The following is a 27899-nucleotide window of genomic DNA, read 5'->3' on the forward strand; positions in this document are numbered from 1 at the left end:
ATCTGGGATCTGCAACACTGAAAAGACTGATCAGCTCTTGTAGGATGCTCAGATCTGAGGTGCTTCATGACTTTCTGAGGTCCTCTACCAACATGGCTGCAGGTTTCAAAGGTCTTTCTGAAAGCCAGTGCCTGTTTGCTTCAGTTATCCCATGGCTGTCAAAGAGTTTCAACAAGCACTAAATGAAGGGAAATTGAAAGTCCCACAGAAGTGCAGGGGGTGGGAGGCTGAGCACGGCTCTTGGGCTAAAAACAACAGGCTGTTCCCTTCCTGGAGCCTATGTACAGGGCTGCACCCAAAGGCAAACTGAGTGTGTGCCTGGTGCTGCAGCCAGAGGGGAAGGAGTCTGCCTAAACTTATCAGGGACCTGAGAACAGTACAGGAATCTAAACAACAGAGTACATGACAGGGATGGGCAGCCAGTGTGGGGCACAGATATTCAGCAACAGGATGTCAGCAAACCCTGCAGGAGCTACAGCCCAAAGGAGACACAGACTTATTATCAGCTTGCTGGCATCACTCTGCTGCTTCTCAAGTATGAAGAATGCCTCATCAACAGTCTCACTGAGAGGGTCCAAAAAGGCACCCAACCTCCAAATGTATTGCTGACTAATCCACACCTAGAGAGAAGTCAGGGGACTTTCACCTGCCATCAAGAGATACCAGGGAAATAAGTGGCTTGATTTCTAAGCACCACTGAAACTCTATCTCCAATTCTTATGTTCAGTTGTTCTTTTTAAGCATCAAGAACCACTGTACACCTTCACACAACAGATCAACAGGTCCAGTACCTGCTGTGGAACATGCAGTCAGAGGGCAGCAGTCACTGGGACTGACAGGTAGGCCTTACCTCCTTAAAACACTCTTCCACTTTCTCAAACTCCATCACCAGCTCCAGTTCCTGGATGCGCTTGTTTGACAGCATCACCAGTCGGTGAACGCCCTCATCAACTTGATTATAAAGCACGCTGGCAGCATCGAGTGCATCTCTGCAAAGGGACACAGGGCTGGTCAAGGGTTCTGCATCAGGTCCTTCCCCCAGCATTTCATGCAAACACAACCTGGCCAACAACAGCACTCCAGTCACCCTCCCCGTGGGACTCACACTGGCCATCTCCATATGGAAAACAGAAGAGAACATTGCTGCTCCTTGCACATTACCATGATTCACCACTCTGACCCCAAATAACCTGACAGGAAGGACAAGAGAATCTCCTCCCAGCCAGGATCCTTGCATGATATACCGTATTTCTCTCACTTTTAGTTTTTCATAAACATAGATTGTTGCATCAATGGATTTTCACAAAACACTGGGTCAAGCAATTTCAGCATCTAAAACCATCATTTGAATTTAATTAAGCAAATAAGCCACCACTAATAAGCAAATCTTTCCTGAGTGACAACAACAGTATTAAGTACCTGATGCCCCACTTACTCTCAGGATTTCCATCGGCCAAACAAAAATGCAAAGTGTACAACAACTCTGTGCCAGGAGAAATCAGATTTTACAGTGTTGTGCTGAAGAGCTCCATAGACTGAGCTCCCTACCTTCCATGGGCAGCCATGCTGAGCAAAGCCCAGCAGGCACTCTCCCTGCCAGCCTGCACACAGCACACAGGCAAGCGTGGAGGGGTTCAGGATGGAGCCCAGTGCCCTCAGATGCTGCAACCATGGTCTGGGCAAGATGATGAGCATTAGCAAGCTCCTTTTAGATGTGTGTAACACCTCTTCAGCACAGGCCTGGGAAAATCACAGACAGCATCCAGGACAGAAGAGTATTCAAGCTTATTCTTCTTGTATTTCTTTTACTTCTAGATTTCCCCTCCTACAATTATGGGCTCAAGAGACAGCTACAAGAAAACACTACAGCCTCCTTCAGCTGTGCTCTACACTGGCATGTTCAGCTGACTGGTCATCTCTCATACTCACCCTAAACCAATTTTCATTTCACAGTCTTACAACCTTCTGATTTTATTAGAGTGTGGCTTTTTTATCATATTATTAAAATTATGTAAACCACTTGCAAAATAGGTAGCTAATACAGCTAATGGAATATAATTCAAAACAGTTCAGCATACATGTTTATTTCTGTCTGGGTTTACAGGCAATCTTGAATCTGTGAAATGCAACTGTAGTAGCAGCCATCTGCAGTTTTAATTGACACGAGGTAGCGCCATAGGTCTGGCCAACTAGCTCTGCATAGCAGAAATACATGTTATTTTTCCATTCAGAATTCCACCCAGTGTGCAACAGCCAACTTCTCAAACCTCAAGCTCTTAGATACTTTTGTTTTTCCTCTTTGAAATACCATTAGACTGAATGAATTTCTCCAAAGTGCAGCCAAAAATACCCAAATAGTTTCTGGACTAAGATCAGTGCTACTGCAGTGCAGAGCAGACAGGTTCTCTACAGAGAATCTTCAGGCTTCAATGGAAAGATCCGAGCTGAAGCGCTGGAGTTTCCCAAAACCACCATAAACAAACTGTGATGATATGAGCCTTCTGTTTTGTAATCCTTTCCTACAGACAGACCCAGATCCAACCCAGGAAACTCACAGCAGCAGCCATAATCATTGTCCAAGCTGAGCTCTGGAAAGTGTTTACAGAGCAGGTTGTGGAGGCCAGTTCCTGTCAGCAGCAGCGACACAGCTGGGACAGATAATGAAAACCAGTTTGGACGACGGCTGCAAGTTAAATTTGGCAACACCATTAATGCTGCTCGGTTTTGTGCAGCAGAGCCTATCTGTCAAGTCCCATTTTCTGAGTGAGTCTCCAGCATACTGATGGCCAGACAGACAGACACCCTTCAGCCTTACTCCCACAGGGCTGAAATCCCTGCTGGCATGAATGCTCTCATCCACTCAGGAAAACACATGGATACAGCAAACACTCTTCCTCCCGCTGGCACAGACAATCAAGCACCTATAACTTTAGGCATTCCATGCTGTTATATGCAAACATTTTCAATTACCCCCTCATGAGGCAAAATATTTTTCAAACCTTTCCCTGAGCTTCCATGGAAATCACTTTGGTGTTGATGCTACTAATTTGATGGCACTCATCAGCAAGCCAGATTGACCTGCTAGACCTTTCTGTAATAGGAGTCCTTAGGTCCACCCAAGCCAGTGACAAAGCGAGCATCCATGGCTTCTGCACTTAATGTGGTATGGTCAGATGGCAACCTGATGGCACAGGGACATGAGACAAGGCTTCCAGCTCTAGCCCTGCCTGACCTAGCACAGAGCATGATCTGACATGGGGATGGAAGCCAGGGAGCCCCATTCTGCCCCTTTCCATACCTGACAGATGAAACAAGACCCCCAGTGTCATATGTTTGAGGAGTTTTCCTTGACAGGAGTCAGTAGCAACCTGGGCTGTAAGGCCTAACAGATATTTCAGATTCTAGCAGAACAAACAGCATATTTCCCAAAGTCACAAAACACAGGCTTTCCTGAAGACAACACTGCAACTATGGGGAGGGGAAAAGGTGGAGGGATAGGAAGTGATTATAAAAAACAAGCTCACAAAACCCACATTTCAAGGTTTTTTTTTTTTAACCAGAAATAGGTGTATCACAAGGACACTGTGTAAAGAGGCTAATTCACTATGCCACTGTGGAAAAGACAAGTCTCTTAGAGGCCACTTGAGACCAGTGCTGGCCTTATGACCAGGAAACCCCTCCAGGGAAAGTCAGGTTCAAAACTACAGCAACAGAGTACTCCTACTGGCCCACCAACCAAAGTCCAAGGAACACATTTCAGGAGAAGGGGTTTGAGTGAACTTCTTGATGCCCAACTGAAGGACTGAGAAAAATCCACCTCAAACAACACTTCTGGCCCCATGCATTCCTTCCACAGAAGGAGTTTTCCTGCCTCTGAAGATCTCAATCCAACCAAGCCTTTATGAGCATTTGAAGAAGGTGGAAGGGAGCTTCAGTTTAGAAGTGAGCCCTTTGCCCCACTGGATGTAATCATAAAACACGTATCACAGTAAATAATGTGGGAGCTACAGATGTATAGAATCTATACATCCAAGAACATCAGCCATCTTCCCTCTATCTCAGCTGATTGAATGGTACTAGAAGTGGCATCCTGTCACTGAAGACACACAGAAAACCTTTGCTTTACTGATCCACAAGCATCTCAAATCTACCTGAAGTCAGTCTAATATGCATTTAGGAGTTTATGCTATAAGCATGGACTAGTGAATTCAGTTCAGAAGAATGTAGGAATTAACTCTTATCAATAAGTTGGGTTGTTTGGGGTTATATAAGCCAAAATACCCCTACTCCTGTAATTTAAGTAACTTCTATTTTCCTCAGTGAATGCTTGTAGCAGGCTATTGATGCCCTTATCAGCAACAATTCAACACTCTAAGGCTGCTCCTTCTCATGGTCCTGCCAATGGTTTCCTGTGTGACTGCAAACAACACGCACAGTAAAAATGTTTCTGAACTGCTCCTCTGGGCTCAGTCCCCTAACAACTTCAGGTGTGGCCTCACACCATTCCTGCTCCTCTGTGAGTTGCTCCAGCACCCCAGGTCTTTGTTTCTAGGACCAGCCAAACTGTTTTCACACGTTCTGCCTCACTTGGCAGGCATTCATTAAAACCTCAAAGTCTAGTTGTTGGTCTTCTGTTGCATCTCCAAGGTAACTCCATTCATATGTTGTCAGCCCCTGACAGTTCACTTTTACCAGCTGGACAGGCTCTCTGACTAACATCCATCTTATACTCTTTTACATAGAGGAAAATATAAGCCTTTCCATGCTGTAGCATAAAGTAAGTAGGCAAACTGAGCCAAAGAAAGAAATTGCTCACAAGTCCATGGGAAAGTTTGTTTTTTCAATTCACTTGGGCACTTCAGTGCTCACAGAGAGGATCCACTGGGCATTAAGCCTGTTCTCCCAAACCTCTGTACATCTGTTTATCTATTTACACACACATACCCATTTGTTGATCTAGATCTTAAAAACTTCCTAAATGATTTCCAGTACACTAGTAAACTTCACAACATCCTGAAAAGGGGAATTTTACAGGGAAAATTATACTTCATACAAATATCTATTTCTTTTCCAGCTTCAGACTCAGAAGTTTTTAATTCCTGTCCTTCAGTACCTTCATGGCAGCTTGGAGTAAACAAACCAAATATTGAAAATTTGGTTGAAGAAAAAAGTGACTTCCATCCTGGTACACAAAGGAAACACCTGGTTGTTAAGGACTCTAAAGGTATTTTAATAGTGGCCTGTGAAACTCTTGAGCACAAAAGGCAGAGTTGTTTGAAGTCAGTGGAAAGTCTCATCTCAGCTCAGATTTGTGTGGATGCATTGCAATTTCCCTGCACATGGGAGTGTGGTAATAAGAGTCTTTCACTACATTCTTCCATGGTCAAATCATCAAAAGCAATTTTGCAATAGTGCAGAGTCAACATAATTTATAGCAAAAAGGAGTAGCTTGATGTCAGTTTATGTTTCCCCAAATCCTGTTTTCATTGGGCAATTATTATTTCAGTGGAAAAGGTTCCAAACGTCTTCAGTTTTCTGGAGAAGTGCCAAGCTGTTGTATAATGGTATGGTAATTTTAAACCTATAATTTAGAAAGACCATTTCTGTCTGAATTCATTCTTCAAAAAAAAGCCAGCCTTGGAGAGTTACACTTTAGTTTTCAAGGCAAAATACCTGTTTTGTTTTCAAAAAATAGATGGCCACAGAAGAAGCATCCAGCAGTCACAGAAGCAGGTGCTGCCTGAGCCATGCCTGCCAATGTCTGTGAGATAAAAACAGAGGGCACAGGGAAGGGTGCAGCAGAACCATCACTACTCTGCACCTTCCTGTCAGCCCCTGCAAGAACTGCTTTGACAAACAGCAAGAACAGCAGATCTAACAAAAGGGCTGGAATCAAAGAGTGCATCCTCTGACCAGCCTTGGTCAATTTTAAAATGGCAAAAATTCATAGATGGAAGGAAATACAAAATTTTGGTGATGTATTTGATGGGCTTTGGGCAAGTATAGGGCAGCTAATTTGTCCTGAGAAAATCAGATACACTTAATCTGATTTGTTCTGAAATTTAGAAGAAACACAGCCAGATGTTACAACATTAGCCTCATCTAGTCTTCCACTCATAGTGCTGAACTTCCCTTGTGGATGTCCCCACAGGTTTTAGCAGAAAATTAATAGGATCTAGAAATTAGGAGGTTTAAAGGATGGATTAGTCCACAGACATCATCCAGATGATGAGTGCTGATACCTTGGTTACAAATCACTTAAAACATCCTGAGCAATGCTTCTGGAAAAAGTGCTTCCAGGTCTGCAGAGACAGTCCTGTGTGCCTGAGGGACATTTTGCAGGATGAGAAATGTCATTCTTGGTCATGACTGCATTTTGGTAACAACCTACATAAATGCTGTATTTAGAATGATCCCATAAAAGGAGGTCAACCTCAAATGCACAGTCCTGCCCTTTGAGCTGAGAACTTCACATGCAGCTGAGGTTAAAATCCAAACTACCCGTGGTGAAGCTAAAGTAGATACGACTAAACAAGCTAATTATTCTCTGCACCACACAAATAGCCATGGTGGTTTCAATTCCTTGATAAAAGTAGCTGAGGAACCAGGCACATTTTTTAGAAACCTGAAGTGTCCTTACAAAGGCACAGAGGTCATACACCAAATCTGTGGTTGGTTGCCTGTGGGATGCCTGTTCCCACTGAGATGAGACCAGTGGATCTAGCTGAGACCACAGACCTGGCTGAATCCCTCCTCACTAGGTTACCTGACCTGGGAGCAAACCATCCAATTAATACAATGCACTGGAGACCACAACTGCCAACAGAATCTCTTCTAGAGCACAGCCTGTTTAAATGTTTTTAGCAGAAATACACTCAGAAATCCCTTCAAAAGCCAAGGGATCAATGCACACAATTAAACAAGGGTCCAAGCACAGTCCCAAGACATGACCTTTGTTTCATTCTCCTGTCTGGCATGCATTCAGTTACAATAAAACTGTTCAGACTCTGGTTGATTTTAAATCCCAGTAAGACCCATAAAACTGACTGGAAAAAAAAACATTCTAAGAAATCCCAAACCAACAAGTAGCCTGCTTATGGGGAAAGTTCCCTCTGCAGAGGAGTCTTTGATAGGATTTGGAAACACTATTCTGGGAACACCGAGCCTCAAGATGTGGTTTTCTCCCAGCTGTAAACAATTTCTACCTCCAATCCTTGTTTAATGTACAGGTATTACCTGTTCATGTTTATACTTTATATCCTGGTCAAATGCACCAGTTTAAGAGCTGTGTTCCTGAATCTGGGACCACTGGGCATCTTGAACACCCTGCTCAAACACACTGCCATTTAAAGCCACATCCCTCTTCCACTGATACATCCTTTTGCCCACTTCCAGGGCTATGATCCATATAATAGCAGGAACTGTACTATTAACCAGCCCACCAACATAAGTATCTATCCCAATACAGTTATATAAAAAATTGTGTTTGTGGGATATCCTGGGCTGAAGCAGGAATGTCAGGCAGTTCAGCTAACATCCTATACTGGAAACTTTTTGCAATTTTTTCCATAATATTTTTAAACAGATAAAACACAGTGTGTCATTAATTACCTAATGCCCTGTTGGCATGACAAGCATTGCAAACAAAAACAAGCAAAACTGGAGTCTTCTGGGTAAATTCTCACCAAATCCAAAAAGATTTAGGACATAAGACTGCAGATAATAAAAAACAGAAAGGGAGCTGAGGGAAACCATCTCATAAAAAGCTCAAGAGGACAGTGAAAACTTACCTAGACAGAATTCTGCAATCTTTCAGCTCTCTGCAAATGCCACAATTGACGTCTCACAGCACTTCATGCACTCAGAATGACAACAGCCCCAGCTCCCCTCTCCTTTATGAGCGGGACAACGAGATTTGTTTAATGCGAGCGTAAGTGCTTTTTACCAGGCTAAAACCACCACGCAAACAGAGGGAACAGGTTAGACTGTAACCAAAATGAATACCAAGTAGCACAGTGTGTGTTTGGGTAGAAATGTCAACCCTGTGCTCCTCCCTCCACCTGACACAAACAAATAAGGCCAGGGAAGAGCACAGCCACCAATGCTCGGCCAAAGGCTTAGTGCTCTCAGCACCTTCTGTGTCACCAGCAACAGCGCAGAGGCGTCTCGCACAGCCTTTGAGGCCAGAATTTGAGCACACTTTTTCATCTGACTTCAAAGGTATAAGCATACATCTTGTCCCAAAGCAGATTTTAGGATTAGGTTCAGGAGGAACATGGAAAGCACCCTGCAATGAAAGGTGCCTCTCACAGATCACGTTAGGAGGGTGCACTGTGGCAAGCAGTAGCACGAGAGGCTCCCAAAGCTCCCAGAGAGACAAGAAGATGAGCAGGCACGAGTTCCACTGCCATCAGTGAGTGGGACACAAGCATCACCATCTTCTGAAGCATGTACAAACACACAGAGCCACAGCACACACACCTCTAAAGCAGGAAGGGGATTGCCCCCAGGAAGGATTGCCCAGTGCAAGTTGCCTGGCTGCGACCACCAGCCTTTGGCAGCAGCTGTTGGTTTGACAGCACACACACAGTGCCTTACAAACCAAGAAATCCAGCCATCTTGGTCTGCCCAAACTGGAACTTACACACCAGACACCTATCTCCTCCCTAACCTAGCTCCCAACTTGTTCCACATTTTGGATGATCAGCTTGTCTCTCTGACTCTACTCAAGCTTCAGATGGTGCTGTGCAGTCCCTTGGCAGGGGGAAGAGAGCCTGTACATTATCCAGGTTTACTTCCACCACAGGGAGCTCATACACCACTTTGCAGAATGGCACATGCAGGCCTTGTAACGTCCCAGGAGTAGCAAGAGCCTTTCTGAAGATCCACAAACATGAGGTCTGCAGCACCACACCACCACACAGCTACAGCCCACTGCATTGTTAATTGGCCACAGCTTCAAGCAGATCCAAGACTACCTCAGTAGCATGTGTGGAAGCCAGAACATGAACTATGGAGGCTTTTAGCTGTAAGATCTACCATTTTGTCACTGTAATTGAGCCAGGTCCAGCACCAGGAACCCAGCAGCTTCTGCTGGAAGTCTGCTCTGTACTGTCCATTACCTCTGCTCAGCTCAGGTCCCCACCCAGGGCTTCCAACTAGATCACCAAGCCACACTAAAAATAGCCAGCTCACAAAACCAGCTCTTGGTTCCAGCCACTCCACCCTCAAAATACAGAGACTAACTACACTGCCTTCTGCAAACAAAGGAGAATTCACTCCTCCATCTATTTATAAGCTGCTTATTCACAGCTTTCAAGCACAGATTCTTCTCAGATGAGGAACTTGGGGGAAGAGATTAAGTTTTTTCTAGTTCCATGCTGCACACAGCCAAGCACTCAACATGGTAATTCCTTCACTGAGGTTTTTCTCCTTTTAGCTACCACCTCTAGCCTTGAGACTATCTTGCCCATCACCATGCAGAGCAGGACACAATCCCACCCCCATGCCACAGTGAGGACACAGGTTTGTGGCAGAGCCAGGCAGGTGCATTCTGGTTAAACTAGTATAAACCATCTATATATCATATAAAATGGTTATACCTTCTTTACTCTACTTGTGACTCATAACACATGTGCAGGACAAAAGGCATTCACTAGGCACTTGTCAAGGCACATGTTTCCAGTTCTCGGCTATGTTGGAAGAGTAGCAATGATGAGAACAACAGTGAAAAACAACTGGTTAAAGACCAGGTTAAAAGGATCCTGACTCTGCTGCCCATTCCCACATCACAGCCTCACTTCAGCAAGAGCTCCCACTGCTGCTGCCTGGCTTCTGGCAGCTTCTCTGACATTTCCATCCCATGTTTTGACATCCACTACAGAAGCAGCAACACATTAGTCCACCTTTCACAGCTGGCTCAGTGAGTTGCCTGCAAGCTACAGGTTAGCTGATCCAGATAGTCAGAATCCAAAGCTACACCTACTAACCAACTCTATGCACCTTATTAAACAGACTGTGGTTATTAAAAAAAAATCCTGTTTGAAAGTGCAAAAAGAAGCATTAACAGCATTGAAGTGATGGAGGTGTCTGTGCCATTTGGCCACACTTACCAAGAGGAACTTCTGCTGGGCTCACAGCTCTGCATTTCAATCCCCAGAAAGACTGGGACAGCAAAACCTCAAAAGGGTTCAGCCAACAGACCTGGAGAAGCACTGAGCCTTCAGCACAGTGGACAGTGTGAAGGCAAATGTGCTGGCTTTAAATCCACCAAGAGTGAGCAAGTGGCAATGCCACCTCCAGCAGTCCCCCGGCACCTCTGGGTGGCCAATCCTATCATTACAGCACTTAAAGAGGCGCCACAAAGATAGTGGCTCATCAATGCCACACCCACACCAAGTCCAGGCCAAATTCAGCCTGGTCTGGCTGGAGGTGGGAGATCTCAGAGGCACCAGCTGAGCACACCACAGCCTCTAAGCAAAGGCAATGAGCTGCCTGCAGGATGTGTATTCTGGTGACTGAGCTCCTCCCTCCTAAGTAGGGAAAAGGCAGAGTTCCAGACAGACTACTTGGAAAAGTCTCTTTCCTTTTGTGGATAAGCAGCTGGATGGGCAAGGTTACCTTTTACCGTGGTACTTGGTGGAGAAAGGAGTATGAAGACTCCTGGTCAGCTCACAATGTGAGCAGTTACTGGTCAAAACCACTGCTGTGGTGCTACAGCATCTTAGTGAGACCATCCAGGAGAGACTCCTGGAAGCTCGTAAATCATCTGTTAGAGAAACAAACAGATGGAGCACTACATATCCCTCCTGCATGCCCACATCTTTGATGGAATGAGTTCCACTTCTGCAGGAAAGAACCTGTGGCACTGGCTTAGCAAAGCCTCACAAATCCCAGGTCAGACCTGAGCAGAAATGAGATCCTATTGCTCTGTGCCACAAAACACTCCAAAGGGCATCTCTGCTCTCCAGGAGGGCAGAGCGAGCAGAGAAGGTTCCACAACCAATCCCACAAGAAGAGTTTAATTACTAAAGAAAGACTAAAGCAATTCTTGTTTGACATGTGCTCTTAAAAGGTATTTGGCAGATAACATCTGCCTACACTGAGCACATGCCTGCTTCCTTGCCTGTTTTAACTTATTATCTCCAACCTGCGGTCAGGCATTTTCAGAAGGATTCATCCATCTCAATTCTTACCAGCTCCTGATATTCTTTTTCCACATGAAACCATAAAATAGCAAGGAAGACATCTGTGACAGCTAGAAAAATGTATTGCCTGAAAAAAAAGCAAGTCAATCCCTTGCTTGGTTAATCCCAAGGTGAAGGTGCAGATAGGTTTGTCATCTTTATTCTTTAAAAAAAAACCCCAAATTCAATTTTACCTTTAGTTGTTCACTTGTCATTGGCATATTTTAATTAAAGGGAGCCAAAAGTAAAAAAAAACCTCTTTAAATTGTCTTCTCTATTTATATGTAATTTTTGCACATTCAAACTGTCACCTGTTCACAACTGGCCTCAACTTATGACTAAGAAGTCCTGGCAGTCATGACTGTTCTATCAGCCTTTTGCACCACACGAGACAATAGAAAACGTGGGACAACATCCCAACAATGGGACACGTGATAGACAAAAGAGCCAAAAGGTGGCTTAGAAGGGCAAAGCTGTTTGACTTGCTTTTGCAAATAATTTATTTCAAGTATTGGGAGAATGGGTGTGGAACTAGGCTGTTAAGCATTGATCAAGATTTTATAATTCAAAGTTTAGAGCAGCAGTACCACAAGCCCTGCTGAATGCACACACAAAGACAGTCCTGTTCCCTTTTCACACATCACCATGTAGAAATCAAATATTGGACCTACATACATCAACAGCCACTCCATGCTAGCTTAGTTGGCCAACTGCAATATTTTGTCTCTACCCTGCTTTGACTGTATCTATTAAAGAAGTCTTTGAAAATCATAATCTTTACAGTATTGGCAGAGTTTAGAACCTTTAATATCTGCACATCAGATAGGAGAGGAGTAACTGCAAAGATCTTTCTTCCTCATTTGAAGGGATCCTGGAAGAAAGAAGAGTGGACTTCTAGAGTCCTCTACCCCAAGTTAGATGAAAATTAAAATACTGCATGGATTTTAGTTTCTGCAACTATTCCATAGCCTAGAAATAAATAACTTTCTCCTGCTATATTCATTTACACTCCTTAAGCTGGAGAGAGCCACATATATTTGAGCCATGGAATACAACCTCCTTTCACACTAGTAGGCAATGAATATAACCTGAATTAAGCAGTAAAGATGCTACGCAGCTCCAGCATGCACTCAAGCACCATATAATCAAAGAATTCTGTGTGTATCCCCCATCTCTGCCCTTGCTAAAGTAATCAAAGCAGTAAATTATCCTTAGGGGCTCTGTCAGAGCAGGTTTCAAAGTTGATCATTTCCCTGCACAAAAACACAGGCTTAGCATAAAACCAAAACAAAACATAAAACTCAGGCACATTCTCCCCATTCTCCAAGGACTATAAAGTTGCTGTGTTACTTAAAACAAAATAAATAATAATAAAAAAAAACCTAAACAAAACAAAGAACAAAAACCCGCATTATTGTGCTTCTCATGTCATGTGAGAATGAAAAGATTATACTGTGGCAATTCAATCCAAAATTGCATCAAGATTACTTCACTAGTTCAGCAAGAGAACTGTGTCTACATAGTCTGCCAGAGCTCCTGACAAGTGTCACAGCAAGCAGGGAACAGAAACAGTTACACAGCCTGCCCTCATGCTCCTCTCTCTGCACCAGTGTCAATCCTCTTCTTCCAGTGACAGGTAGTAACTTGCACTGTCATCCACTTGCTGAATTTTAAAAGAGAAATGTTTTTTACACAGTGTTTGTTGAGATACTCCATAATGACTTTGTTATCTTCTCTTCATTGCCTCCCTTCAAACCTCCCAGCTTGTGATGGCAACACAGAGTAGAACCAGAGCAAGGCTGTGGATGCACAGAGTTATTCCACACCACCATGGCACCCCCTGCGCCCTCATCTGCACCCACATGCCAGCGCTTATCTCACCCTGGGCTGGAAGCTCCTGGTGCAAAGGCTGCCTTTCCACCTTGTTGTTTGCACAGCACATAGCACAGAGGCCTTCTCATGCTGATAGGCTTCAGGTGTTTTAACAGCACAAACACAAGTTGTGCAACGCCCTGGGGATGTCAAACAGCTGGGCTCTCTCAGTCTCCGATTCTCATACCAACCCCCAAATGGGCAGTGAGTATTTGTTTGTGCAAACTGTACCAATGTGAGAACAGATCAGAGCCTGCTGCAGCCAGCAAGCATTCCTCCCAGCTAAGGTCCTTGGAAATCCCCTTGCATAAGGAGTGCCTTAGGAAATCACACAGAGATAATGGCCTGCAACTAAATATTCATCACTCGTATCAATTAGGGCTTGCATTTTGGAGGTACCCAAAATATCCAGTTCTCTCTCCACTACAGAAGATAAGCCTGATTTGGCTTGAAAAAGGAAGTTGAACCATGTAAGTAAATCTACCTGGACTAGTTTTTTGACTGGGGAAGAAGCAATCAAGATGAGAATAAAATTCATTACATTTTTCACCTTCGCTGTTTTCAACATAATTCCTTGCTACACAAAGCTGTTCTCCAGCCTGCACCAATGATGGGGCACCTCAGGGAGACTCCCAGCACCTGCTTTTTGCTCATCTCCATCTCCTCCCACTCTGGGGGCTCACCTGTAGTCTTGGGTAAGGGTGACACAAGACTCCTCCTTCCCCAGTCTGGCCAGGAGCGCTCCACCCTCCTGCTGTACCTTGACCAAACTTGTATCTCCAAGAACACTGTTCATCAACTGCCTTGAATTCTTCAGCAGCACAGCTGCATCCTGGAGGGATCACAAGAGTGAGGTGAACAGTTACTGCAACCTACAGGTAATGAGGGAACAGGCAAAAACCAGCACCTAAACCAAAACACACCCAAACCACATCTCAACTGGGCCCACTCTAGGAAAAGGGGAGGTCAGTTCCCACCACTGTTTCCCTTCAGCCTGGTAAATCTAAAACAATAAATTGTGCTCCCTATAATCCTGACACCTTCCCCACCAGGCTAAAATTGTGACCCAATTCCCATCACTGTTGTTCCATTCATTTGCTGGGCATTGAAGAAATAAACTTTCCAGCCTCACTTGCCCCTCACACCTAGCTCCTACTGTTCTGAGAGCCTGCATCTGCATGGCTCTAAGCCTTGGGACAAGATCCACATGAAGGGTTTGTGGATACACAGATGTGTGCAGGAAGGCCACTTTCATATCATCCATCATTTACTACTGGGACCCTCAGTGCAGAGCTGGTAGCAATTCCCTACCATGTCAGGGGTACAGCAGCTTCTCAAGAGGAGAAACAGAAAATTTGTGACCACATAGGCTTGGTCTTTGTCCCTTCCCCTTCTTGCCCACTTCCAAACTTGTGTACTGGAGGCAGCAAAGCTGGAACCACAGCACAGAACTAAGCTGTCACCTAATTCTATTCCAGGCCTCAAGCTGACCTGATGTGGCACAGCCCAAGGCAGCTGCTGTGTACCTACCACACCAAAGTTTGTACCACCTACAGAGATCTGGAGCTGCTGAGAATGCACCCCAATGCTGGAGCAAGCACCCATCAAAAAGTCCAGCTGCAAGGATCTCCTTGGTGATACTGAGGAATCAGACAATCAGCTTCCAGACCCACTGAAGCTTCTATCACTTTATTTGGATTAGCTTCTACTAGTATTGTGAATACCCTGCTACTACAGCTTGAAAATTCAAAGCTACATCTTTTCTGCAGCTCTCCAGCCTCATGCTCTCTTCAGTCTCAGGTCCATCTCTGATCTGAGGGACACGCTTACCTCAGCCTTTTCTGGTAATTTTGCAGATTCCACTTTATTAATAGCTCCCTGAAGGAAGGCACAAACACCATGGCATCGTTGTAATAAGTATTCTAGCTTCTACAAGAACAAAGAATGAAGGCAGAGATTATTATCTCACAGCTAGCAGGAAAAAGTCTTCTGAGCTTGCAGAAGCTTAGGAGTACAAAAATCAAGAGAGGATCAAACATATTAATCCAAGGGTTCAATATATCATTCAGTGAGACTGTATCAGCAAAGAGAGTCCCATCAGGAGGTTCAGATGCATCATACTAGACCAAGGCCTCTATGCAGACCTTAAAAACCTGCATGCTCATGGCTTGGATGGGTCATGCTTTACAGAAAAAAAACAAAAAACAATCCACTTATGTCTCACATTCTTCCATTAGCATTTCTTGTAATTTTCCATAAAGATGAATCATACTGCATGAATTTCAGAGAAACAAAACATAAAACAAGTACTTGGAATTTTTCTACTTTAAATCATTTCTCTTCATGTCAAAAGTAGTATAAATTAAAAATTAGGAAACTGGAAAGCTTCCAGAATTAAACACCTTAACCTATGGACAAACTTGAAATCCTTCCATTCTTCAGGGTGGGGGGAAGCAGGGAGAAAAACAAAGTCCAAATGCTTCACAAGGGTACATGAGGCACTATTTTTTAGAAAAGTTAGTGATATAAAGCCTGAATACTGATAGATGCCACCCTCTAGACACTTAAGGGAGAAACAGTTATTCCAAAATAACCGTATTTAAAACAAAACAAAAAAGCAGCTGTTTGAATCTTTACTAATTTGAACTCCTTCCTCCCTGGAGTTCTGGAACACAGCCAGCAGTGAGAGATTAGCAGGCAGGATGCAGGTGAGATCACTGAGACAGGAAATAAATGCTATTTGCCACATAGCTGCAGAGCTAAAGAAGCTGAGCACACGGGTCATTATCAGACACAGTATAAACAGGCATTCCACACAGAATTATTCCCATACTAACTGCCTTTGGTAATGTTTTACATGCTAAGACAAGAAGTTGTCTAATATTATGGTCCTTCCTTCAAGAATTACCCTTCTGCACACACAGAGCACCTCAGCTCCCAAGTATTCTCAACTCTGTCCATTAAACTAATCCATAACTTCTTGCAAAGTTTCTCTCCTTCATTACTGTCAAATAAATTTCAACTTCTCAAAGTCAATCCTAGGCACCAAGATGAGGCCTCTGTACTCCTGCTGCATCAGCACAGGTTCATACCAGTACTTTAGATGAAAGTTATAAAAAAAAAGGCTTCCAAAGTAAGTTGGAAAAAGTAAGTTAACATTTGGCACATGCCAAGCCTATCATCTGAAGCCTGCCACCAGCACCAGTGGTGTTATCAGTGACATCTTAATCTGCTTCAGTTGTTGCACTGTGCCACACAGCACTCTGAGTAGCAAGGTCATAGCCAAAAGACCACTGGATCCTTTGGAAGCTGAGGTGACAATTCTGTCAACCACCAGGGTGAGCAAACTCAATGTGAAGACAGCCAGCCTGTGTGCAGATTTACAGAGATTTAAACCTGTCTAGTCTTGGTGTGCCAAATAACTCAATAGAGCTTTTAAAGATTCAGCAAGCACGTGGTTGACAGCCCTCAGACTCCCTCCACAGCACAAGTGCACACAGAGCTGGGTATTGGTACCATGGATGCCACCTCTGCAGGTTTCTGGCAGTCTGTACATACCCTGCTGCTTGCAAGTAAAAGATATTCCTAAGAGAAGAATTCTGAACTGATTATCCTGAACTTCCAAGTGTCACTCATGCAAGAACTGCAAATATTACCAAGGAGATAACAGCTTGATCTGGGGAGCTTGCTCCAAACCCAGAAAGATTTAACTCCTTATTGCACTCAAGTTCTTCATTGTTAGTCCAATGGCAACATGATATTAACACCTTCTCCTGAGATTAGTTTCAGATGTCTGTCCTCCTGTCTAACTCAAGAACCACTGTATATCACAACAAAACAGGATTGCATTTCAGATTTGACCATATCTTGAAGGCAAGAAATAGAAAGAATTACTGCAGTGCAAGCAGATTAGTAAAAAACTGAAATTGTAGTTCCTGCGGTCATGCCAAGAGACCACAGTGTGTACCTATCAATATGAAGACAGTATTAGCATTTTTTTGATACCAGAGATTCATTTGCATTCACAGCTTTACAGGAACATTGTCTTTTAATGCTTGTAGGTTCAGCTGTTGACAGGTTCCTCTTGTTCCCATCTGTTACCATGCCACTGCTTCTCTCAGACACCAAAGCACACAAACCATCCTACTCACCCTGCGGAAGTTCAGCCAGTCCTGGTGGCAGTATGGGAAGGTCCCATCCAGCTCTAGAGGCAGCTGTGAGCTGTCTATGTGCTTATGGAGGGATTTCATGGAGGTGAGAAGTTCAAACTGCACAGAAATAGAAAGGAAAAGAAAAAAGCACACATGTATTAGGGTATGAGTATTGGAGGAGGAGGGGAGGGTTAACAAAAGGCAGAATCCATCATTTCTTTATCTATCTTGCACAGAAGCACAGCATGCAGTGTGTAGATGCAGTATCACTACAATATGAAGAGGAAAAATAATTTCAATCTTAGAGCAGCTTGTTGAACAGCTCAGTGGGTGAACCCTGAAAGAATGCAGGCCACAACATGTTGTTTTACCAGGCAGAACATCTGTGATGGAAGTCTGGCAGCAGCCAGCCTTCTCCAGAGCCAGCACCTCCTGGTGTAAGCAGAGCAACTCCCTCACATGTTCCCACAGTTGTGCTGTGATTTGCATCTGTTTGGAGAATCTGGGAGGTTAAATCCAGCCCCCAGCTTCTCCACCTCACCACCTGGAAAGAGTCTAACAGAGTAGCTTCTGCCCTGCCTTCAACTCTCCAATCTTCACAGCAGCTATTTGCTCCAACAGTTTCTTGGATCCTGACACAGGTAACTTGCCTTCTGCAAATCTGTGGAACCTCAGAGCATTTCTACACTCACCAGAGCAACAAGTGTTCCTGCAGGTACATGGAAGTCAGCCCAGACACAAATTCAGGTACAGCATTTAACTCCCCCACACACACACTGTGAAGTTCCTGCCTCCTTACAAAATTGTGATAATGCTTCCAATTCCTCCTGCATGCCAGTGTGTTTATTAGCCTTTTCTCTGCACCCTCCTACACTCTTTGTGTTTGTTCAATGTATTTATCTTCTGTAGCTCTCCCTGCATGCCTGCAGCCCCCATTCTGACTCCAAATTCTTCCACATGGGGGCAATAAGGAAATGAACTATTAGCATTTGTTATTTTCTGGTCTTTTGGGGCACCACACCACACACAGAGAAAACTTGAGGCCTGTCACAATATCTTCATCCACAGGAACCACAAGGGAGTTCCTGGCCTACTCTGAAGCCTACAGAGTTTCAGCAGGCACAGAATTTCAGTCCATTCTTGTAGCTTACAACAGTCTTGGAGCACAGAGTGAGGACTAAGGTGAAGTCTGATCCTCTGTTCACTCACCACAGAGTGGCTGGGAGCCTATATTTCTTATACAACTATAGAACACCAAGACAGTTTTACTTCCAGTGGGTGAGTTCAGTGATGTTGTGGTAACTTTCCCTCCTTTTGGTCTTTCCAGACATTTCAGCTACAAAGGGAACCTCACACAAGTGCCTATCTCATCTTCCCCTTCTTGCAGAAGTCTCTCAGCCACTGGCAGCAGCAGGTATGAGGAGAGGAAACACAAGAGATGCAAAATCCAGGAAAGCAACAAGCACCCTCAAAGGTGGAGGTCAGGATTTAGCATCATGTGATCTCTTCCTGACCACGCATTTCCCCCTTGTTAACGAGAGAACATGAAAAGTATCTCTAGTTAATTGTGCAGGGCACCTCCATACAGTTATCCATGTTCCCAACAAACCCCTGTGTTCTGAGACCCAGCAGACTGATGTAATTGTGGCACAAATGTCACTGATGGATGTGGCAATAAACAGAGCATGACAGGGATTTCTTCAGCTCACATAAACACTACAACCCAATAAACACCATACACACAGAGACCATGACCACAAAACACAGAGGACACCTATAGAAATTTCATGTGAGATTAAACATACATCACTGACAGGGAATTTGCTGTCTGGAGAGTTAAATAAAGGATATCAAGAGTGGCCCAGCAAACCCCAGATAAATGGTTTCATTACCTGTCCTGCTGGTGGCTTCTCCATCCGAAAAGTCAGATCTCTTTCAACCAGAAGCAGCACTCCATGAATACAGTGAGGATTCATGTCCTACAACAGAACAGAGCACAAATCCATTACTGATCTTCCTTGGATACTAAGGAGAATGTACCACATCAGGTTCATACACTAGTTTGCTATCTATCCTTCAAAGGCATCTACAAAGCCTGGAAGGCAGTCACCAGAAATTAAGGAAAGCCAGTCTACAGAGTACCAAGGTGATATCTTTAAGGCAAGTTGCTTCAGATCAACTAGTCCTGCAATATTTAAGGAAGCAATGGAAAAGGTCAGGTGTTGGCAGTACTAAAGAAGCTCTGCCTTCTGCACAGGAAAGTGAGTCAGGGGAAAAAAAAATGAAACAGAACTGAAAAAAAAAAAAACCAAAACAAAAAAATCCCATGTTTTGCATCCAAGTTTTCTCCTGATAACTTTCCTGGTCACTTCACCTAACCAAAAGGAAGTGCCTTTCCCCCCTCCACCCCCAACCCAGTGCCAAAAACATCGTCTTGTCTCTACTTACTGCCAATTTACAGTCAAGTACTTGCATCCTGTTTCTACTGTTAAACTGACCGAAATTCCGAATACAAGGGATGTTTGGCAGCTGTAGTTCAAACTCAGTGATTCAGGAGCAGGTCTCCAATTATAGAAGCATTCTACTGAGAAGTGAGAAACAGGCAGAGAGAGCAACAGCAGAAAGAGGGAAACACGGCAGAAAGATCTAGACCATGGAGACAGGGCTCCCTACATATGTGATGCCTGGACCAGGAAAGCAAGGAGAAGAGCCATTTAAGCTGTTGTGCTACAGGATTAAACAAGAGCCATCCCATTTCAGTATCTCCTACAGGGTCTTTGCCTCTGCAAAGATCTCAGGAATTGTCAAGCAACAAGTCCTTTCTGGTGTTGCTCAAAGCTGCAAGGAACCTGCCACACAGCAGGCCACAACAACAAAGGAAACTTGTTTAAATAAACAGCTCCAGCAGTGAGTAGGGTTAAATATCTTCCAGGAGCAGCAGAGCCAGAGTACAGAGAAAAGTGGACTAACAGAGACTGAATGACCTAATGTGACACTGGACCCAGTTCTGCAATTCAGAAACAATGCCAACACAAGGAGCCCCGATTCTGCAAGAAAGCAGCAACAGAGATTCCAGAACAGAGGAAAAAGACCTTTCTCTCATTCAGTCCTAAAGTGATCCTTTTAAATAGGCAGCAAAAAAATCCCAACTGAAACACCTTCCAAAACCATGAGAGATTTCCAAATTGTCTCAAATTTCTCTGAAGTGAAATATTAACACTTTCACAGTTACTCGAACACTGATCAAAAGGCCAAAAAGGATTTATTGCACAATTAGGCTGTGTAAGGTAAATACTGAAGAGAGGATAGGGAAATACTACAGCTGTTATCACCAGCTCTGAATTTATCTGCTAGAAAGTACTGAAGGATAAAGACTGGAAACAGATTCAAGACTGATAATGGCACTGAACAAATTTTTTCTTCCACAATCCCTCTTCTGCACTAACACTCAAGAGATGAGCAATCTAAGTTAGGGATAAAGGTAGGGATAGTGTAACAAGAGGTTATCACAACAGCTAAAACACTCATTTGTTTGCTACTCCTGAAAAACCATTCACAAATAAAGTAGTCAAGGGAAAATTTCCAAGTTTTCCAACTCAAGAAGAAATTGTATTTCCAAAGAAATCAAGTACTTTTTACCACATTTTTATATTTAAACAGCTGAAGAGAAGTCAGTCTCATCCGGCACTGATGGAGCAATCCAAAGACTGAAAGTTTATCAGGAGCATCTCAGAAGACAAGCAGAGCTGGGAATAGCAGGATGCCACTCAAGGAAGCTTTCCTGCAGCTTTAAGCACAATCTCTTACCACCTTTAACAATACAAAATACACAGGAACAAAGAATCAAGAGTTCCACACATGTAAGTGAACTCCTCACCTCCCAAAACAGGTACCATGTAGACAGCATAGAGGGACATCAAGAGGAGCTCAGAAAGCACCAGGGTAAATATAGATCCTTTCATTATTATTAAGAGAATTAGATACTTTTTCAATGTTTCTCAGACTGAAGTTCCAGTTTTCTGGCTTCCTGCCCCAAATGGAAACCCATGGCCAGATTTAACAACACTGGCACACTCAGAAGCACAGGCTGCCAGGAATGTTTGTGCAGAGGGGAGAGTCCCCAGGTACCTCAGTCAACCACTCTAATGGAGTAGCAGGGGTTCCCTGGTGTTTAACATGAGACCAACCAATGTTCTCTGTACTTCTGCTCTAAGTGAGAATGCAAACACACCTCCTGACCAGAAAAGTTTGCACAGAACTTCTCTGCTTTCAAATGCTAAACTGACTCTTCCCAATGCAACACACAAACACAGCTGATTACAGATGAAGCCCTCACACCAATATGGCAAATTCAAAACAATCTCACTCTATTAAGACTCAGGCAGAGGGAAATCCCACAGATACCTGCTCACTGAAGGCAGGGCACACATTTCACTGCCCATGCTCCTCCTGCTCACTCAGCCTAACACTTCTGAGTAGCAAAGTTCCCTTAAGAGCTGCCCCAGCACCCCAGCACAGAGCTTACTGGTGACAACCTGTAACCAAACATTACAACATTTATCCTTGCAAAAATCCTTGCTCCAAAGCATCATTACACAGTTTCCCACAGGAACAAGCCTGATCTATTCCTGCAACATGCACACACTGTGCACTTCCCTTCACCTCCGCACAGAGCTGCCAGAGTTCCTCTTCCTGAGATAACTCTGCAGCAGCTTTTTATTCTGTCCCACTCCCTCTGCTCTGGCTGCTGTCTGGGACAGAAAGATTTTCCAGCCACCCAATATTTTAAAAAGAAGGGAAAAAAAATAAATTATTGCAGAATATAACTGACCCTACCCTGAAGGCAGAGAGAACAAGCTCCCCACCAGTTTACCAGGTGATTCTGGACAGACCAATAGACAGACTTCCAGTGCTATAGGGAAAACTAACCTGCAAGCACCCAAAATTGTCTGCTAGCACTTAATTCCAATCATGCATTCATTCTGGAAAGATGGAGAAGTGGGAGAAAGATTATCTAAATCTGACACATCTTGACCCTGCAGGAGTCTCTCTAGGCTTAACAGATCCCAGCAGGAAGGGACTCTGCATTAGGGCATCTGATGTGCTTCCCCACTGTGAAGCAGTGCTTCCCACTGCTGGGTCAAGAGGAAAACAGCCCCTCAGAATTGAATATGCAATGTTGGACCTCAATATTTAACAGATTTTGGCACATGATCATAGTATGCTTCCCAGAAACTATGTAAGTATAATCCTCTATAGAGAGAGCACAGGACAGCAGAGAAATGAGCTCTAGGGACAGTCTGCCAGAGATGAGACACTGAGATAAGAAAGGGATTTCAGAAAGGACCCCAAGGAGGTGATCTGCTCTGTAACTTTAGAGGCATAATATGCAGTCTGTACTTCAGGGCAGTCACTGGCCAAGCTAATCCTGCTGCACTCTGGAACACTAAGACTGCCTCACTGTAGTTACACTCCATTTTCTGTATCCTTGTCCCAGAGCAGAGGAGAACACTGCCACAGGATCACAGAGTAAATGTTGAGGATCTCCAAAAGGCTCAGAGAAGCCCAGGATTACTCCTGTGCCATTACAAGCTAAGGAGCTACCTGAACAGGTCTCCTTTACAGAGTCTTCAGAAGAGCCAGTGTAAGGATCAGAAAACCATAAGCAGAGTAATCAGCCTCTGTCAGTCATTGTTACCTGGAGCACACACTCAGATCCAGCAATCTGTCTGGCAGCACATTCAAGTCTGTTAAAACACTGTAGCACCACCCTGATAACGAGGCACTCAAAGCCAAACAGCCATCACTGCACAGCAAAAAGCTTCCCTCCTCCCTCATTTCAGAGGGAAAACTTAAGGTTAAAATGGCATTATTACCATGCTTGTACAAGAATTGAGACAGCCAGAACATGTTGCTGATTTCCAAACCAGCCACTAGGACTGCCATGCAACTTACATGGACAGTGAAACGCACAAAAGCTTCAGCAAGCCCACTGCCATGTGGGCACAGCATAAAAGAGAATGTGTTTGCTTGTTACCTCTGCAGAACTGAGCAGGGCACCAGATTACTCCTTCACCACAGAGAATAAGCATGCTGATAGAGCTCACAGCTCCACCCAGCCCAGGAAGCAGGAGGACAGACCTCTGAGTCAGACTCAACTCTCAGATGTGGCACTGAAGCACATAAACCACAGACATCAGCTTCATTAAAACATTGCCCTGTACCAGTTTGCAGAGTTTGAGTCCTAAGAGACCTAAGCTCTGATTTAAAATGAGCACCTGCTTAAACAAGATTAGTCATCACTACAACCAAGCATCTCCCTGGCTTTCTAACAGCAGCTGACAGTTTCTATCTGGGAGGGGGGACAATAAAACCCACTGGCTTCCCAAGTGACTGATATGAAAGCCTTTGACCTGAAGCAATATAGAGTTACAGCACATCCGATTCTAATCGTTCACTGACAGCCACACCAACAGCTGCATGTGCTTTTCCACCTGGCATGGCAAGCAGTGTCCTTCCCTTCCCTTGACAGCACACAGAGGCCTCTTCCTCCCTTCTCTGTGGCAGGCAAAAATCCCTGCACATTTCACACAGCTCCTCAGTGCAAGGGACGACACCTCCAAGCAGGATAATTCATGACAACATTGAGACTTGGGTATGGGCTGTTCTCAGCATTGAGATGAAAGCAAATTTGGAGGGGTGGGGAGGGGTGTTCTCCCCTAACTCAGACTTGCTTAGGTTTTTTGCTTTGTCTGCAGTCTGGCAAGTCCAGGTCATCCTCCTAAAGCAGGGCTGGGTACATATCTCCACCTCCCAAAGCTAACTGAAAGCCAGGTGGCAGATGGAGACAGAAGCAGCAGATGGAGATGTAACCATGTCCAACCATGACAGCAGGCCAGCCAGAGTTCCTCTGCCCGAGCTCCAGGCTCACCTGCAACGTGCTGAACGCCTTGAAGAGAGCAGGAACGGGTGAACAGCGACGAGCATCCACAAGAACAGTGAGACCCAAAGCCTGACACTCTGGTCTGCAAGGACAAAGATAAAAAGGTCACCTTTGTCACCAATGAAAATTAACAAGACTATGGAACGGAACCTGCAGTCATGAAAAAAAACAATACATTATGGCTTTGTAATAACTGGAACTAACTGGCCACCTTTTCCTAAACAAAACATATACACAGAAACCACCAATTGCTCAGTTTTTACCTTTGCCATTTGATTCTATGACTTCCACCCAATTTCCCATTTCTCCTACTCCTAGAATATGTGCCACTGATGGCAAGCATGCTGATGCCCACTGGATAATACACACAGGAAAACTAATCCTTCCTAATTGTGTTCAGAGACAAGCTTGGTTTCACTCTCACTGCTTCAGAAGTGCAGCCAGTCTGGAGCAGACCCAATGCCTCTCTCACCCAGAATCAGACTTGAAGGGAAAAGCCTTCAAAAAGATCCAAGCATGAGTTTCTCATGGGTTAAGACTGCTCTCTTTATTAATTCTTTAAAGGCCTCAAAAAAAAAATAAAAATCACTGTCAGAGTTACTTTACCTCTTCTCATTTAATCATCTAAAAGTGAAACAGTGATGAGCTGGGGAAGAAGAGTATATCATAGTGAAAGGAAGAGAAGCTGCAGCAAATTCCAGTCTGCAGGGTCCAAAACCAATTTTCAGCCAGACACCAAGGCTGACTCTTAACACTTGCAGATCCTCTCTCCCTCTAGTTTGGAGGCCTGGCATTAAAATATCGTGTCACAACACTATCACAGAGCTGCTGCATGACTACCCCATGATAGCTCCCAAATCCCATTTTCTGAACTGATGAAGGATAGCAAGAATGGCTTGGATTCATGGCAATGCAGGAAAACATACACCACATACCCAATTATATCACACCATGTGCACATGGCATATACAGAATAGGTAAAGTGCTTGCTGAACACAAGCCTGCTCATCCTAGCAGGAGATTCCCACCTGTGTAATTCCAAGACAGCCTGGACCAAGTTCCTAGGCCAATAAAGTCAATCTCCTTCCATTCCTGCCTCAGTTTCCATCTCCCAGAATGCCCAAGAGCATCACAAACCTTGGGATGCTATGCAAGTACAGAAGAAGGCGCACAAGCTCAGTGGTATTGCAGTGGGGGTTTAACCAGGCTGTGTTCCTTGTCGTTATTATGGCCACTGCACGTCCTGATTTGTCTCTTGTACCTGTAAAAAGAAAGGAGGGGTAGAAATCACACAAGTAACTCAACTGAGCCTGGTTCCAGGTCTGTATGCCTCATATTCTCCCACTAAGACCCATCACCTTCTTGGAAATCCTCCACAGAACTCACATAGCGTATGTTACAGATGGTAGGAGGTTATAAACACACTTCCAAGGTATCCATATGCTGCCCCTATTTATTTCTTCATAAATATGGCTGAAACTGCCTAACAATGATCTTGAGAAAAGCAGAAATCTCATAAATTCAAGACACAGAATCTCACCTTCACACTGCTGTCAGATGAGAGAATGCAGCCAGGTCTGCAGAACATGCAATATATAACTAGACTGGGCACATGCTGCAGGCTGAGCCCAGAACATAACCAGTCAGGTTCTGGAAGCAAAGCCCTGGAGCAGGAGCCCAGAGCTCCACCTCAGAGGCTGCAGAGAGGAGCACACTCCTGCCTGCCTACAGCTCTGACAAGGGCAGAGGCAGTGCCAGGCTTTCATTAGGTTCAGGGCTTGCCCAGTGCCCAGGGAATAGATACAGCACAGTACAGGTAACCCAGCTGAGTTGTGACACACTGAAGGAGAAATCCCTCTGCTTCAGTTAGCCAGGAAGGACAGTGCTCCTCTGCCACCCATTATCACAGGAGGAGAAGGACCTAACAGTGCCAGTTTCAGAATTATGTCCAGCCTCCTCTCCAGATGCAAAAGGAGGATACAGGTGGACAAACCACTTTGGAAAGCCAGAGCTGCCTCTGAGACACAAAATCAGGCAGTACCTGCAGTGAGCCTGCTCAAACAACTGGGAAGGTAAGTGATTTGGGGAACAGGAGGGACAACATCTCTTTTGTGTGAAAACTAATTCATAAGAACATAAGAACAGGAGCCATTTCCTGTCATACAAACTGTGTAAGAAGGATGGGGGGGGTTGGGCAGAAATCCCAAGCACAAGACAAAACCAAAGGATTAGAGAAATCTGTTTCTCTCCTTAACTCTGTTGCTACCACAGGAGGTACTGTCTGGACCACCTCTCTCCCCCATCTCAGGGACAAGCATGCAGCTGACAAGTAAAACAGACACAGATGGACAGCCTCAAGCATGGAAAGCTGCCCCAGTGTGATGTCAATCTGTCACTAGGACATGACTCAAGTAAGGGCCACAGACACAGATGGACACCATTTTGAAGCAGAGTTTTCTCCCTCCCAGGACTAAAACTGTGACACAAGCTTTCTCCTGCTAACAAAAATCTTTCATCATCAGTGTGATCAAGGAGGACTTTTATTACTTCTGAAATACTGTAGCCTGGATGCTGCATAATCAAAGAAATGGAAAGGAATTAGAAAAATCTTATTAATATAATTTGTTTCATAAGGAAAGGGGACCATCACAAAATAAAAAAGCAAACCCCTCAATTACTGAAAAAAATGGCTCAATAACGAGGCTCAGTAAAAGCTTTCTTATTCTGCAGCAACATCTTCTGTCCATCAGGCAGGTTGGGCATCACCAGAACTTGATTAAACCTTGAACTTTCATCTAGTAGTCTGGGAATTGCCTGACCAGGTCAAAAAAGCAACCACAGTCACCAGGGCTAGGTCTTCCAATAGCAGCATAATCCAGAGCAGAATCCAGAACTGAAACTGTCCTGGAAGTTTTGGCTAACTCAATCAGCAACTAGTTTATTATTTAGCTCTTATTCACCATTCATTATGAAAGTTATTCTTTCTAATGTAATTACTGTATCATTACCACTGACCAACATAAAGCATTTAACTGAGTGGTGAGTACATTCCCTCACCAGACTGGTATGAGGATTGCCCACTGAAACACCAAAGAGGCAGAGAGGTCAATCAAATCTGACAGTGCTTTTACAGGATACACAACTCCTCCCTCAGAAGCAGTATCAAAGCCAACCCTTGCTTCTTGCAGGCATTTGAAAGTTATTTGATATCCCTTCACATATTCAAAGGCTTTATTAACAGTGGTACATTATGACAGGAATCTGTGACAAAGGGAGCATTAGGTAACATGGTCAGGCTCCTGCAACAGCATGGACTGAGAGCTTCTCTGAAAGACCCTCTCTAACCCTGTAACTTTTTGGGCTGTTGTATACAGCATAAAAATGTCCAAACTGATCAGCTGACCAGAAGATTAAAAGCCATCTTTGGAATTTGTTGTGACAATTCATCTCCTAATGCAAAGTTATATGTATGAATGTACCATTATTCTACCCTGCCCTTGGTTTTATATTTCACCTTCTTCCAGAAACTGGAAAAGTTTAAACTCCTTTCTTCCTTCCTGGCACAAAGGTGATTTCACCTCTTTCTCAATCATCCTATGAGATAAAAACCTTCCAGTCTCTAAGACAACCAGTTTGGTTACAAGAAAGGGCTCTCACCCTTCTCTACACCACCTCTAATATTTACCATTTCCTTATACAACACAGCCCAAACTATTTCAGAGGTATCACCAACAAGTATACCAACAA

At 44.2% G+C, this 27899-nt stretch overlaps 1 protein-coding gene across 6 annotated transcripts in view; it reads right to left on the reverse strand.

Moving 5' to 3' along the window:
• The window catches only part of PLEKHG4 (pleckstrin homology and RhoGEF domain containing G4), an 85588-nt gene that overhangs the window by 28892 nt on the left and 28797 nt on the right, over window positions 1-27899 (reverse strand). For all 6 annotated transcript variants that reach the window (XM_079315767.1, XM_079315766.1, XM_079315764.1 and 3 more), the window contains exons 5-11: window positions 25290-25413; window positions 24141-24234; window positions 19102-19188; window positions 17210-17326; window positions 14889-14987; window positions 13742-13890; window positions 851-989 (exon numbers count right to left, since the gene is read on the reverse strand). In XM_079315767.1, the coding sequence (XP_079171893.1) occupies window positions 851-989; window positions 13742-13890; window positions 14889-14987; window positions 17210-17326; window positions 19102-19188; window positions 24141-24234; window positions 25290-25413 (809 nt within the window). The remainder of the gene's footprint in view (window positions 1-850; window positions 990-13741; window positions 13891-14888; window positions 14988-17209; window positions 17327-19101; window positions 19189-24140; window positions 24235-25289; window positions 25414-27899) is intronic.

This window comes from Erithacus rubecula (assembly GCF_903797595.1).
Source record: "Erithacus rubecula genome assembly, chromosome: 12".
Classification (NCBI taxonomy): domain Eukaryota; kingdom Metazoa; phylum Chordata; class Aves; order Passeriformes; family Muscicapidae; genus Erithacus; species Erithacus rubecula.